Here is a 15,458-nt window from a genome sequence, read left to right as displayed (position 1 = left end):
CCCCTCCCACACCCCAAACCCCTCATCCCCAGCTCCGTTGGGTCACAGACATCAACAATTTTCTTCAATTGGGTCCCCAGAAAAAAAGTTTGAAAACCACAGGTGTAGGCCACGGTTCAGAGTGTTATAGCTAAACACAAGGTGGAACAGATTGGTCCCTTGAAATGTGTGTTAAATAGTTATGCTAAACAATCAAGGTGAAGCAGCCCGTTAACATCCCTTCAGTCAAAGAAAAGGAAAGGGGGGGGGGAAATGGGTGTGGGAGTTGTTAGTGGGTTATAGATTTTTGTAATAAGCGATAAATCTACTGTTTATATTCAGTCCAGGATTTTTTTGTGTCTAGCAAAGTCACGAATTTAAGTTCCCAGGCTCTTCTTTTGAAAGTGTTGTGCAAGTTTCCTTTGGGAATGAAGACAGATATGTCAGATATAGAGCGGTGACTTTGGGAAGTGTTCACCCTTAGGTGATGCGGTGTTTTTGTCTTTTATCGTTTTCCTGTACGAGTTCATTCGAGAGCACAGTGATTGTCTTGTTTCACCCACATAGTTGCTACTGGGGAATTTAGTGCACTGGATGAGGTACACCACACGTTGTGATAGGCATGTATAGGACCCATGGATCTTGAAAGGTGTGTTCTGGGGGTGTTAATCATTGTAGCAGTGGAGATACATCTCCAGGTTTTGTATCTTGTTCTGGCAGGGCCTGGTGCCACTTTGAGTTGGTGTGTGCTGGTCTCTGGGGAACTTACTTCTGGGATGAACTTGGGGTGGGGTGTGGGAGGGGTTGTCTGAAGGCCAGAAGAGCAGATTCAGGAAAAATTTATTTCAGGATGGGGTTCCTATCAAGTATGGGTTGTAGTAGTTTGACGATACCCTCTATGGGTTCCAAGTGGGGTGATAGGTAACACTAGGGGTGTGCAGTCATAGTGTTTCCCGCCCTCCCCCCATATTGAAGCAGGTCCTCTCAGGGTATTTAATCTAATTTAATGGAGTAGCATTACTTTTTACCAATATCTGTGTATTCTCACGGATGCTTATGGGTTTTAATACAATGGAAAAATCTACTATGTTCATCATATGTAATTTCAGGACAAGAAAAAAAAAGCAACATGATAGCACTTAAAATTTAAAATCCTACCTTCTCTATGATGCTCTTCTACCCTGTCTTCAAACACAACTGTCCCTTAAGAACATAAGAACAGCCATACTGGGTCAGACCAAAGGTTCATCTAGCCCAGTATCCTGTCTTCTGACAGTGGCCAGTGACAGTGCCCCAGAGGGAATGAACAGAACAGGTAATCAAGTGATGCATCCCCTGTCGCCCATTCCCAGCTTCTGGCAAACAGAGGCTAGGGCAGGAGTGGGCAAACTACAGCCTGCATCCGGCTGGTCAGATGTTTTAATCTGGCCTTCAAGCTCCTGCTGGGGAACGGAGTCAGGGGCTTGGGAAGCAGCCGGCATGTCCCTCCTCTGGCTCCTACGCGTAGGGGCAGCCAGGGGGCTCCACACACTGCTCCCACCCCAAGCCCCACCTCCACAGCTCCCATTGGCTGGAAATCATGGCCAATAGGAGCCGCACCTGCGGACAGGGTAGCATGCAGAGCTGCTTGGCCATGCCTCTGTGTAGGAGCTGGAGGGGGAACATGCCGCTGCTTCTGGGAGCTGCTTGAGGTAAGTGCCGCCAGAAACCTTCACCCCTGAGCCCCCCCACACCCTCAACCCCCTGCCCCATCCCGCCCTACGAACCCCTCAATCCCAGGCCTGAGCCCCCTCATGTACCCCAACCCCACCCAGAGCCCGCACCCCCAGCCGAAGCCCTCATCCCCTTCCCCTACCCCAGCCATGAGCCCCCTCCCGCACCCTGAACTCCTCATTTCTGGCCCCACCACAGAGCCCGCAGCCCCAGCCGGAGCCCTCACCCTCACCCCCTCCCGCTTCCCTACTCCCAATTTCGTGAACATTCTTGTCCCATCATACAATTTCCATACTCAGATGTGGCCCTCGGGCCAAAAAATTTCCCCTCCCTTAGGCTAGGGACACCATCCCTGTCCATCCTGGCTAACAGCCATTGATAGACCTATCCTCTATGAACTTATCTAGTTCTTTTTTGAATGCTTTTATAATCTTGGCCTTTACAACATCCTATGCCAAGAAGTTCCACAGATTGACTGTGGTTGTGTGAAAAAAATACTTCCTTCTGTTTGTTTTAAATCTGCTGCCTATTAATTTCATTTGGTGACCCCTAGTTCTTGTGTTATGAGAAGGAATAAATAACACTTCCTTATTTACTTTCTCCACACCAATCATGATTTTATAGACCTCTATTATATCCCCATTAGTCGTCTCTTTTCCAAGCTGAAAAGTCCCAATCTTATTAATCTCTTCTCATGTGGCAGCTGCTCCGTACCCCTAATCATTTTTGTTGTCCTTTTCTGAACCTTTTCCAATTCCAGTATATCTTTTTTGAGATGAGGTGACCACAACCACATGCAGTATACAAGATGCGGGTGTACCTGGATTTATATGATATTTTCTGTCATCTTATCTATTCCTTTCCTAACGATTCCCAACATTCTGTTCCCTTTTTTGGCTGCTGCTGCACACTGACTGAACTATCCACAATGACTCCAAGATATCTCTCGAGTGGTAAAGGCTAATGTAGACCCCATCATTTTAGATGTATAGTTGGGATTATGTTTTCCAATGTGCATTATTTTGCATTTATCAACATTGAATTTCATCTACCATTTTGTTGCCCAGTCACCCAGTTTTGAGAGATCCTTTTGTAGCTCTACACAATCTGCTTGGGACTTAACTATATTGAGTAATTTTGTCCCTTACATTCATTTATCTTTTTTTTGCTGCACTCTTTTCCCAATTACTTATTCTATGTTAAAGGAAGGCATCAATATGATGCCATATGATGGAAGTTGTTTTTACAGTTTTTTTTTTTAAATCTAGAATGTTACACACACAAAACCTACAATAAAAGAACACTGAGATTGCAAAGACAAAAGTTACTCAAAGGTTATGAAATGCAGAATTAAGATTCTATGGAACCTTAATTTGGCCCTTTATACATATGCATTATGACAGTTTTTAATTACATTATCACATACTACTTTGAGACAGGACTCCTGTCTCATTTACTGAACATAGGGTACTCACTATTCAAAATTTTGTTTTCTCCTTGTTCAATTTGTGGCTCACGCCTTACTGCACATTATTCAATGCTGCTCTAAAGACATAATTATTGATTTCTTCATAGGCTTTTCTAAGGCACTCATCACTACATTATCTGAGTGCTTCACACACATTAAGTTGTTTTCGTAACACTCTTGTGAGATGCCTGGGTATTATTCTCACTTTACCAGCGTGGGAGGCAGAGGCAGATTAAAGTCAAAAGTGTCAACACAAGCCACCCAGCCTGTCTAGGTTAATCAGAGGATCAGGGTTAGAAGGGACCTCAGGAGGTCCCTCAAGGCAGGACCAATCCTTTTAGTATAGCCCTGTTCTTGGTTTCTCATTTAAGAGGCATCGGTCGCTGTTCAGAGAAACTGCAGCAGTATTTCTCCTCAGTGGTACAGCAAAGGCCACCCACTCTCAGGCTTCCAGTTACTCAGCCATTGCACTTTTGGGTAAAGACCCACATCTCACTTCCTTCTGATTGGGGTATTACCAGACAGCACAGTTCCCTGCCTTCACTGTGTTATTCCCAGCAGAGACAGTCTGCCCAAGCACAGTGAGACTGCCCATAGTTATTGATGTCACACACTTTTTTTATGCAAGCCTTTTTTATTATTAGGCTAAAAGCACTAGAGAGAACACATTAAAAACAACAGAAGCTACACATATGCTAATAAGCTTACCAGACATCACCTGATCTCTAACAGGTTCTGGCAGGAGCAGCAGTCTTTCAAAGCCCCACCCAAGGGGTTTACTTTATGGTCACAAATTCATAACAGTTTCAGCTCATCACAAGCACTCCATTTTATGGGGCCTTAGTAGACCAAGTCCTTCCAATCCTAGGCCTTGGCTACACTTGCAGCTGTACAGCGCTGTGAGATAAACCTGTCTTCGTACAGCTGAGTAGGGAAAATGCTGTCCACACTCTCAGCTGCCAGCGCAGTGGCATGGCCACACTTGCAACATTTGCAGCTGTGTTGGGAGCGGTGCATTATGGGCAGCATTCATGTGGCTGCAACGTGCTTTTCAAAACGGGGGTGGTGGAGTGTGACAGGGAGTGTGGGGGAAGAGAGAGTGTGCTTTTTGGAGCGTGTCAGCACTCTATTTTGCAAGTTCCGAACTCCTGGCCCCCTGCTCATTCATTCACTCACTCAAAGCAAACAGCAAACTGTTTGCTTTTTCTCTGTGGTACGAGCTTTGAAACCAGCACTTCCGCATTCCTGCAGCCGGTCACAACAACAGAGAGGATTGGCCACTTGACAAGGTGATCAGTACAGCGCTGCAGGTTGATTCCTGGTACACACTCACAGGGGAGCGTCGTAGCCACTCCGCTGTATCTCTTATGCTTCTCGGGGAGGTGGAGTACCTGCAGCAGTGTACCCAGGGAGATATAGTGCTGCAAGTGCCCTGCCAGTGTGTTATAGCACTGGGGGAGGCTTTACAGCGCTGTAACTCGCAAGTGTAGCCAAGGCCCTACTCTAAGGGCTTGTCTACACCATGCAGCTTTTAGCGACAAGGCTATGTTGTCACTAAAGGTCAATGTGTGTAAATGCTCTTTGTCAGTACTTCCATCCCCGTAAGCAGCATTAGCTTTGTCGACAGGAGAGCTCTCCTGCCAACAAAGCCACGTTCACACTGCCACTTGCATCAGCAAAACTTTTGTCTTGTCTTTCGTGGGGGTGGGGGGAGCACATACCCTAAGAATTGGGGCCCTCCATGATCATCAGAGTCCTGTCCATTTCCTGAATCAAGAAGGCGGCTCTGAGCTAATTTAAACCAGGCTATTTATCCAAAAATCCTTTCTTTGTCCGTTGATCCCTGGAGAATCCAGTTTGAACTACTATATGCATACCTCTCCAGGGTGGCTTAAAAGGGCTGATAACGTTAGCATCCCCTCCTGCTAGAGAACATACATACAAAGCCACAACAACACAATGTATATCAAATGTATTAACCGTAATTCAATAAGGTTTAACTAAATTCAATGAAGTTTAACTTAAGTCCATAAGGTTTGTTGGGGTATTACAGGATATTGTCAGACTGTCACAAGTTAATTATAAACTACAGGAAAGAATAATTGCACATTAGTCTGGAGAAACTTTTTTTTAAAAATCCTCAAAGAGTTCAAATCTTAATGTCTGAAGCAAGTTAAAAAGTAAATAAAAAACCACAATCTATTTCCTTATTGCATACTGCTTTATTTCCACAGAGGCAAACGAATAGTAAATCTTTATAAGTGGGAATTAGACAGATGGGAAATAGGAAAAGCTCCTTTACCCTTCCACATAAAATTCATAGTTTGGAGGGATAAGTTGGTAATTACTTGCACAAGTTTACAACTGTTATCTTACTGTGCAATGAGATTTAACATGAACTGGACAGAGCCAACAGTTCCACATAGTTCTGTTCTTTTATGAGCTTATTAAATTTTTCTACATAATCAATCAGCCATTATAAAATGAATCCAGTAAGCAACTGATCCAACTGGATACAATTTGTTGACTGGGAGAGAAATTGCCAAAAAATATTCAAATCGGAGTCATTTCCCCCTTCATTACCAATATTAAAACATATTGTTAGGACAAACATGAAGAAAAATTGCATTACTGAAATGAAAATCTCATGAAACTCCACAAAAGGTTTTATTATGAAGGTTTTAGTAAGAACCTTGAACAAAGCCTGAATGGATGTGATTAACGATCCAATTAAAACACTTGGGTGGAGTAGCTGAGCTCTAGGAAGGTGCTTTAGAACTGCTTCTGAAAAAGCAGAAAAGCCTTTCAAAGGGAAACAGGAAAAATCCTTCTGTCAGCACTGTGCCAGACTTCCTGAACCACAAACCCTCAATTTCTTGCCTGTGCTTCCCCACACAAATATTGCTAAAGCAGACTTCTGTAGATTTTATAAATAATTAGCTATACAAAATATGATAAACTTGACTAGTCAATCACATTGTCAGTACATTGGAGAAGAACCTAGTAATCTGTAATATGACTAGCACAATGACTCTTTCTCTTTGGGAATAAGAAGTTGACAGTAAAGCAGAATCTGACTGTAAGCTCCTTGGGGCAGGGATCTGTCTATTTGTCTTTAAGCATCTAACACACTTTGGGGTACAAAAATAATAAATATGTTATTCAGCAATTGTGGGTCTTGGAAAGATAGGGAAAATTGCTTGAGGACAGCAGCATAAACACACTTATTTCTTACCTCCTAAAAAACCCTCCAAACCTATTCTGAGAGCAGACACAGCTCAGTTTTTAATGTCCCATCTGAAGAGTGCCTATTATTCAGAGTACCAGCCATTCTGAACTGTATAGGTGCGTCTTCCTTTCTGAACTCACTTTGTGGGGCCCTACCTGGAAAAGAGGCCTGTCCTCTGAGCCCACAAATCACCCGGGGTGGGGGGGGCGTGTAACCCCCAAGGCCCCTCCCCCTACCGCCGTGCCGCCCCCGTACACGCCCTACTCCCCCTTACACCCTTCACCGCCCCCGTGTACCCCCCAAGGCCCCTCCTCTACCGCCGTGCGGCCCCGTACACCCTCTACGCCCCCCGCTATCATGCTCCCCTGTGCCCTCTTCCCGCCCTGGTGACACAAAACTGGCCCCTCTCTCCCAAGGCCGCCCCGCACCCCTGCCCATGGCTGCTCTCTGGCCACAGCGGGACAAAGGGAGCAGCTGGGGGGGCGGTGTCGGGGGCGATCCCTCAGGCCAAGCCACCCCGCTGACTCACCTGGGGCTGAGCCACTCTCTCAGCACCGGGGCCTCCGCCAGACTCTGCCCGTCTCCATCCTCCCCCGGCTGCGGCGGCTGCCCCGGGCGCCTGGCTCAGCGACCGATGGCCCAAGTCCGAAGGGGGGTTTCAAACTGCGCCACAACAACCGGCGACAATTCCCTTGAGGCCCGGCTTCCTCCGTGTCACCGCGACTGGGACAGCCGGTTCCCCAGCTGCTGACATTTCCCTTTGGCCAATCGCTCGCCGTCCAACAACGTCATCGACCGACGCCCAGCCGGGCCGCACGGGCTTCTGGGTAGGCCGACTCCGGCGCCGCTGAACTACATATCCCAGGAGGCATTGCGGCTGCCTCTGCCCCAGCTGCTATCCCTACTTCCGTTAGGAGTAGCGCGCGCGCGCGTTGGGAAATGGAACGTTACCCCAGCCGCGCTCAGTTCGGTGCTGCTGCTGCGCAGAGAGGAGGCGCGGGAAGGGACGGTCGCTCCTGCTGCGGGTTAGTGCGGGGACCAAGGCTCCCAGCTTCTAATGCCTCTGCGCCAGGCCACCATGCACAGGTAACGCGGCGGCCGGGGGCAGCTGGCATGCTAGGGGTGGGCTGCACTGGGTGTTGCAGAGGGAAGGAGTGAGTGGTGGTAGTTGCCGCCCAAAGCATAGGCTGCTGCTGTGTTGCACTGGGCTTTGTTATCCGTTTGTCTACGCGATATTAGATCCCTAACGCTGCGGTATATTGTACGTGCTTCTGCCCCTTCCACCTCTACCCAGGAGATGGGAAACCGCATCTGCATCCCCCAGGGCTACGGGTAGTTAATAGCAGGTAGCCATGTGATTTTGGCGGAAATCTGAGCGGGGCTGAGCTATGGGGGCCAATAGCCTGGATGGTGGTGACTTGGAGAGGTGTGTATGTGTGTAGTATTGTCCAAAATACAGTGATCCTGTAACAAACCCGTGTTCACAGAGGATTTTGCAGTTTTTACTGTGCTGCACGTTGTGACCATTTGGAACTTTATAGCAGTAGTGCAGCTAGATTCCCCTCTGTTTCGAAGACACAAGCCCTACTGATTGAGCTAAAACAGAATCTCCATTAGTGGATAGCAGTGTGGACATAACCGAGTAGTTCTGATTATCTACACAGTGTAGGGCAGAGACCTACAGCTATTGGCCAGTTCATTATAGTTCCCTCTATAAACGAAACATATTTTCAAGCATCTGAGGTTAAATGAGTTCATACTCATTGTTGACGGTTGTGTCTTTGGCCCTCTGGGTCTTCACAGATGTCACTTTGCATCACACTATGGCTACTTAGAACTTCATGGTGATAATAGGACCAAAATGGAGAATAAATGCCTATCATTTGTGCTAACCGAGAGTCTCTGTTAGCAGTACAAGGCCTGTGATACACACTTTGAGCAGTGCTGACTCTATAAGGGTACATCTACGCACTAACTAGTTCACTGCAGTATTTCAAAGTGCTGTACAAACACTGTAATCTTTAATTCCCCTGGGAGGTAGATAAGTAATCACTATTCTATAGGTGAGGAAATTGAAGCAAAAGAGCTTAAAAGTAGATGTCCATTTCAGAGGCAGGATTAGAATTCAATTTCTTGACTCTGAGTTCTTTATTCAAATCATCAGATCTCACACTTGACTATAGATTGTAAACTGCACAGAGTTCACATAGGTGGATGAAGCTATTCTGGCAATGAAAGATGGAGAAGACCTGTTAGATCATTCATTGTAACCCCAGCCATTGCAGGACTTTCTTCCAGTTATTTGTGCAGTCTCATTGTAATAGACCCAAACAAATGGATTTCCACCAATTTCTTTGGCACACTATTCTGAAGCATGATAATAATGTGCAGTATTCTAACTCACCACAGAGGCAATATCTCTGCTTTGTTGCTGTTGACTAGAATCCCATCCCTTTGTGATGACACTGTTCAAAATTGTAATATTCTTTTTGCAACCATATCGTGCTGCAAAGTCATTTTCTGATTTACTCGTCACCCTAAGTGGGTCCATTTCAGCATTTCTGCTTCCCAGGTTACTTCTTTCCATTAAGTATGTGTGTTTCAGACTATTTCCCCCACAGAGTATCACATAAATCTGTTCAGTTTGATCCTTATGTGTATCCCAGGTCTGGAGGTGTTGTAAAGCCCTATAGGATTTTTGAATGCTATAGAAGTACAAAGCATTGTTATTGATTTTTCACTGAATTGTAGTGCTTATCGTAGGGGGTGTAGGTGCAGCCACCTGTGCCATTTTGTGTTGTCTTTCTATATACTTCTAATTCCGACATTTGGTGTTGGAGTGGATGAGTGTGACTTGTGCTGTTCCTGCAGGAGACATCTCCAGGAAATCCCAGCTTCAGACAGCAATGTTTCCACAAGCTTCACATGGTCATGGGACCCCACCAAGACATCAGAGCTACTCTCCGGCATGGGAGTGTCTGTCCTTAAGAAAGAGAAGCTGGGCAGTGAGAACACCCCTCAGGAGCTGCTAGTGTCTCTTTATCCTCCTCAGAAACGACAGAAAGTGAAAGAGAAGGACAAGGACTTTGTGATTGCACGCAGGCCTAGGCTGCTCCGAGAGACAGAGTCAGGTAGAGTAACAGCAGCCCAGGCTTGTGTCGGCTTGTAACAATGATAATGACTGAGGTCAGGTACTGCAAATCACTAATAGTTTAGTTGCTTCTTACAAAGTTTGATGTCTCGGAGCAGACTCTAGTCCAGGGATCGGCAAACTTTTGGGCCCAAAGGCCACATTGGGGTTGCAAAACTGTATGGAGGGCTGAGAACGGAAAGCTGTGCCTCCCTAAACCGCCTTGCCCCTGCCCCCATCTGACCTCTCCCACTTCCCATCCCCTGACTGCTCCCCTCAGAACCCCCGACCCATCCAACCCCCCCTGCTCCTTGTCCCCTAACCCCCGGCCCCTAACTGTCCCCCGGGACACCACCCCCTATCCAACCTTCCCTGTCCCCTGACTGCCCCAACCCCTATCCACACTCCTGACCCCGACAGGCCCCCTGCGACTCCCTCACTTATCCAATCCCCCGTCCCCCTACTGCCCCTCCACCCCATTCAATTGCCCCCGGGACCCCCTGCCTCTTATCCAACTCCCCGGCCCCCTTACCATGCTGTTTAGAGCAGCATGTCTGGCCGCCGTGCCACCCGGCCAGAGCCAAACACGCTGCCCTGCTGCCCTGCAGGAGTGCGCTGCCTGTGCAGTGGCGTAGCTACGGGGGAGGGTTGCACAGCTGGGGAGGGACCGGGGGCTAGCCTCCCCGGCTGGGAGCTCAAGGGCTGGGCATGATGGTCCCGTGGGCTGGATGTGGCCCACCTCTGGTCTAGTCCCTGGATCTAGTGAATTATGGGAGGTAAAAAAGAAAGAGACTTGAAAGAAACACACACAAGTTTGACTTTCCCCTCCCACATCGAGACGAGCCTGTATGCCCTCAAGAGAGAGTTACTGTTAGGAAGTGGTTGATGGGGAAGGATAGCTCAGTGGTTTGAGCATTGGCCTGCTAAACCCAGGGTTGTGAGTTCAATCCTTGAGGGGGCCATTTAGGGATCTGGGACAAAAATCTGTCTGGGGATTGGTCCTGCTTTGAGCAGGGGGTTGGACTAGATGACCTCCTGAGGTCTCTTCCAATCCTAATATTCTATTACTCTATTGCTTCCTTAAAGGAGACCTGTGAATGGATAGTATTTTATCATATCTGGAGAAAATATTTCCCATGGGTCATAGAGACTGATAGCTACTATGTAGCCCATCATTTCTTCTAATCTGTTTTCTTCAATAAGGATTAAATAGGATTTTGGATTTCGCCCATTTCCCAGATCTGTAGTTACAGCAGTTTTGGCCAACAGAGGGTGGATTAAAAAGAGATCAACTCAGATAGATTCAGAAACATCTTTCCAGCAACAGATTATACTATCTGAAGACCTCTGATCTAAACGTCACAAGAGATGAATATTCTCAGGGCCTTCATAAGATCTCAGTTTGAGTCTCCTCCTTACCATCTAGTAACTTACTAATGCTTATGACTTTCTTTATGGTATTCTGGTGAGTTTACACGGGCTGTTTTTTGAACTGCCACTCTTCTCATTTATGCCCAACCTGACAAATATTTCTTTTCAGATAAATTTGTGATCTGGGAAGTGCTGGCTGGGGTTCCTATCTAAAATGTACAGTCTCCCATCCCATTTAGGGAATCCCTTCTTCCTTTATTCCACAGACCCAGGAGCAGTAACAGCATTTTCTAGATGTACGTAGTTCCTTGAAAATGTACTTGCTTAAGAAAAGAATGCTTGGATATTAGGAAGGTGAAATAGCTCAAAAAAGCAATATCACAATATGTATTAGGGGCTGTAGTCAGGAGAGTCATGAATTTTAAGAAGGGCTAATTGCACAAGAGAAAGATTCTGGTTTTGGAACCCTTCACACACTTTCTCAGAACACGATGGGTTGGACAAACAGGCTTCAGAAGATAAATGTGGGACAGTGCTGTTGGCAGCTATTTTTGCACCTATGCGCACAGCACCTTTCCACTTTCCTTAAGGAAATGTAAGTACCGAAGTAGTGGACTAGTGTATCCATAGATCAACAAGGAAATGAAGTGGTGATGGTAGGGCAGGGAATTTTTCTGTTGTCTTTAATATTTTTGTTTAATGGCAAAACTGTTGAAATGTCTAATCCAGTGGTCTCCAAACTTCTTTGATTGCGCACCCCTATCAGTAAAAAAATGTTGAGCACACACCCGCTGCCACGCCGACTCTACCATTTTTGCCGAAGCAAAAAAAAAAAAGCCGCTCAGACTCCTACCCGAACTGAAGATGAAGCAAAAAAAAAAAAAAAAAAAAGCGCTCCTCCTGCCGCGCACCCCCAAGGATCCTCTGGCGCGCACCGCACTTTGGAGACCACTGGTCTAATCAGTGGACAAAAATGAATCAGATCTATGTAAAACCTGTTAACTGTTTTCTTAAAGGTATTTCTTGGGATGCACTGCCAGATGAATTGCTATTGGGGATCTTTGCATACTTACCCCTAGCTGACCTGCTAAAAGTTTCCCAGATTTGCAAGAGGTGGCAACGCCTAGCGTGAGTATTGCTTTTTACTTGTAGGTGTTGCGAACGGTGTTGCTTTTTAAAGGTTGTTAAATGGTCTCATTCGCATCTTGATGCATTTGGGCTGTGCCCATGGCTAATTTAAAGCCTTTGCTCTCTTCCAGCCCTCCCAATAATGAAACCTGGGGTCATGATCACTTTCTCTCTCTCTCTTTCTCTCTCTCTGAGCTCTTCTATCATGCACCCACCTGTTCCATTCATTAATTCCGGACTCCTATCTTCCCCCAAATTCCTTACATCTTGCTTCCCACTAAACATATAATGCCCCCTTTCCCACAGAGTTCCAGTACTTGCAGGAGACTACAGCCTCCCAGCCACACTTCTCCACGTGGACCCTCTACTCCTTGCTTCCCTTCTCTGGGAAAAGCAGCAAAATTCCAACTTCCCTGCTCTCCTGTTCCCTCCTCTTGGGACCAATGGAGCCTCAATTCAGTTGAGCAAAATTTCTGCTCTCCTTGGGTCTTCAATCCCTGTCAAATATTGCAGAGAGTTTCATACAGTATCTTGGCTCTTCATATTCAGGAATACAAATGTGCTTTGCAGTCAGATCAGTGAGAAATCTCAGTAATGTTTGTAAAAAGAACAGGCGTACTTGTGGCACCTTAGAGACTAACAAATTTACAAACAAATAAGCTTATGCTCAAATAAATTTATTAGTCTCTAAGGTGCCACAAGTACTCCTGTTCTTTTTGCGTTTACAGACTAACACAGCTGCTACTCTGAAACCGGTCAGTAATGTTTGTATAAGTAAATCCTTGCTGAGTTGATTTCCTTGTTTTGCACATTCATTTATAATATTAAAACCTGTTGATGGCAGTGTCCTTTGCTTTGGCCTTCGATTACTTACTAACAATCAAACTCCTTTCCTCCCTAGGTTTGATGAATCGCTCTGGCAGACACTTGATCTGACTGGTAAAAATCTGCTGCCAGGAGTGATTGGGCAGTTGCTCCCTGTGGGTGTAACTGTATTCCGTTGTCCAAGATCCTGTATTGGGAAACCACTGTTTAAAAACAACCGGTAAGGCTGTCACCATCTCTTGGTGCACTGGAACAAAGTCTCCCTTTCAGTTTTTCATATAGTTCAACCAATCTCTTTGATTTAGCATCTCTGGTTGTCACACTTGTGGCATCTATAAATTTTAGAATGGCGGCATCATGGAGCAGGGAATAAGGCACTAGGCTGAATATCAGGGGAAGTGCATTCTGTTCTTACTTGATTCAGAATTGTTCAAGAACTGATTAACACAATCTTGAGAAGTATAGTCTACTACCGTTATTCAGTAAAAAAAATTTATTTTTTTTTAGAACCAAGAACTACTGACCACTGAAGTATATTTCTATGCAAACTTAAAGGAAATATGATTTAACTCTAGCATAAACAGATATTATTATGAGTCTTAAAGATTTGTATGCCTCAAAGTAAATAGAATTTTGCAGTTTTGGTAACCAGCTTAGTAATATTGATGGATTAGACATGCATTAAAGCATATATATTTTATGCATTCATTTGTGGTATACAAATGCAGTATACTATCTCAATTTTAGAAAAGCGTTAAAATCCATTTTGTATTGTCTGCCTTTCTTCTCTTTAGACCTCTTAGAGTGCAACATATGGACATGTCCAACTGCACAATAAATGTTGCAGATCTCCATACTGTTCTTTGTCGTTGTGATCGACTACAGAACCTCAGCTTGGAAGGACTGGTGCTTTCTGATGATATCATTAGGTCAGTGGGCATGTTCAGAAGTGTAAGGTTCCTGCATCTCAGGACTATGGGCACCCCCCTTTGGTGGCATCAGGGAATCAGCGCTCATGCCTGGTTAGTCTATCAGGCATCCTAGCTTGCAGCTGAGCAAGTAGCAGCTTAGGCCTCCTGAATGAGGGCCGAGCAAGTCAACAGTCAGTGGCTCTGGCCTTCTGACCTAAGGGATAGCACTCATCCAGCCCAGAGTGGGGGGTTGGAGGCAGGGGAACCCGGACCCACCCTGCTCCACCAGGTCCTAGCCTAGGACGCTAGAAATGACCGGTGATTCCATTGTAGGGTTGCCGGGAGTACATGGGGTCAATGTCTCTGTTCCTTCGACTACTTCCTACCAGCATCTTGTGGGGCTGCTCCATGGCCACCAGGGCCTGGTTCCCCCTCTCCTTGTCAGACGGTCCACTTTCCACTCCCTAGTTGGGTTTCTCAGTCTTCCAGGGTAGCAGTTTGCCTTCCCTCCAAGCTGGCTCTGGAGGGTCATCACTTGCCACAGTCAGTTGTGGGCTCTGCTAACTATTTGGCTCCCTGGGACAGATGTCTTGCTCCTTTCCTGGTCTTGCTCTAACTGAGCTGCTGGGCCCTGTTCTTATACTACATGTCCCACCCCCGCACTTTCTGCGAGAGAGAGAGAGAGACGGGAGGGGGTTAGCTGAGCGCAACAGGGTGAGTTAACCTCCTCTGTGCTGGAATGAGGCCACTCCGCCTCATTGCAAGAAGTATTCAATAATAACTTTTATTGATATGCCTTCTTGTATGCAGAAGGCTCCCCAGGCAACTTACAAATGTAGGCTCTCGTCTTGTAAATAGCTAGACTAACACAGACTTCAGCAAGGACACACTTGTGCCTGTGCAGGCCCTTGAACCCATCTATTTACAGGATTGAGGCTTATTTTACAAATGGGATAATTGCTTTATCCGTCACAAAAATGCAGCCACCTCTGTGGTGAAACATGGCAGCTGTTTAACAGTGCATAGTAACAGGAAGAGTAGAGGAACATTAAAACTGCAAGGAAACATTCAATTAGGCAGAATGTAAATATCCAAATAGGAATTTGGCCAGGACCCTAGGGGTTATAGCCCTCTTCAAGTGTATGATTTATCCAGTACACTAATGCAGCAGGTAAACAGTTACAGAACATCTATTTAACTGTTAAATTGAAAACCTAGGGCTCACTAGGCCAGTGGTTCTCAAACTTTTGTACTGGTGACCCCTTTCACATAGCAAGCCTCTGAGTGCAACCCCCCTTATAAATTAAAAACACTTCAAAATATATTTAACACCATCATAAATGTTGGCTGCAAAGCAGGGTTTGGGATGGAGGCTGACAGCTCGCGACCCCCTCTCCCCCCATGTAATAACCTGGTGACCCCCTGAGGGGTCCCGATCCCCAGTTTGAGAACCTCTGAACTAGGCAAAGATTGTACAAATGTATCTTTACTAAATTAAGGCCATCCTGAGCCTGGAACTTTAAATTATGAAAACAAATTATAAAATTGATACCAGGAGAGATGTGAAAGCATTCTGACTCTCTATCTGTGGTCTTTACAGAAGCATCGCTCAGAATTCCAGTTTGGTGCGATTAAATCTCTCTGGATGTTCTGAATTTTCTGCAGAAGCATTGGAGATAATGTTGATCAGCTGTTCTGGGTAAG

General features: G+C 45.9%; 2 protein-coding genes across 3 annotated transcripts in view; one reads left to right on the top strand and one right to left on the bottom strand.

Moving 5' to 3' along the window:
* Nucleotides 1-7,170, bottom strand: part of LMBRD2 (LMBR1 domain containing 2) — a 52,146-nt gene extending 44,976 nt beyond the window's left edge. For both annotated transcript variants that reach the window (XM_054032902.1, XM_054032903.1), the window contains exon 1: nt 6,919-7,170. The gene's annotated coding sequence lies outside the window, so the exon portion shown is untranslated. The remainder of the gene's footprint in view (nt 1-6,918) is intronic.
* A 149-nt stretch (nt 7,171-7,319) lies between these two features.
* Nucleotides 7,320-15,458, top strand: part of SKP2 (S-phase kinase associated protein 2) — a 21,262-nt gene continuing 13,123 nt past the window's right edge. The window contains exons 1-6 of the mRNA XM_054031316.1: nt 7,320-7,475; nt 9,261-9,520; nt 11,907-12,018; nt 12,920-13,063; nt 13,638-13,772; nt 15,355-15,453. Of these exons, the coding sequence (XP_053887291.1) occupies nt 7,447-7,475; nt 9,261-9,520; nt 11,907-12,018; nt 12,920-13,063; nt 13,638-13,772; nt 15,355-15,453 (779 nt within the window). The 5' untranslated portion in view covers nt 7,320-7,446. The remainder of the gene's footprint in view (nt 7,476-9,260; nt 9,521-11,906; nt 12,019-12,919; nt 13,064-13,637; nt 13,773-15,354; nt 15,454-15,458) is intronic.

Source organism: Malaclemys terrapin, chromosome 6 (assembly GCF_027887155.1).
Source record: "Malaclemys terrapin pileata isolate rMalTer1 chromosome 6, rMalTer1.hap1, whole genome shotgun sequence".
Classification (NCBI taxonomy): domain Eukaryota; kingdom Metazoa; phylum Chordata; order Testudines; family Emydidae; genus Malaclemys; species Malaclemys terrapin.
The sequence above is the reverse complement of the archived record's forward strand: the minus strand, read 5'-3'. Positions and strand labels throughout refer to the sequence as shown.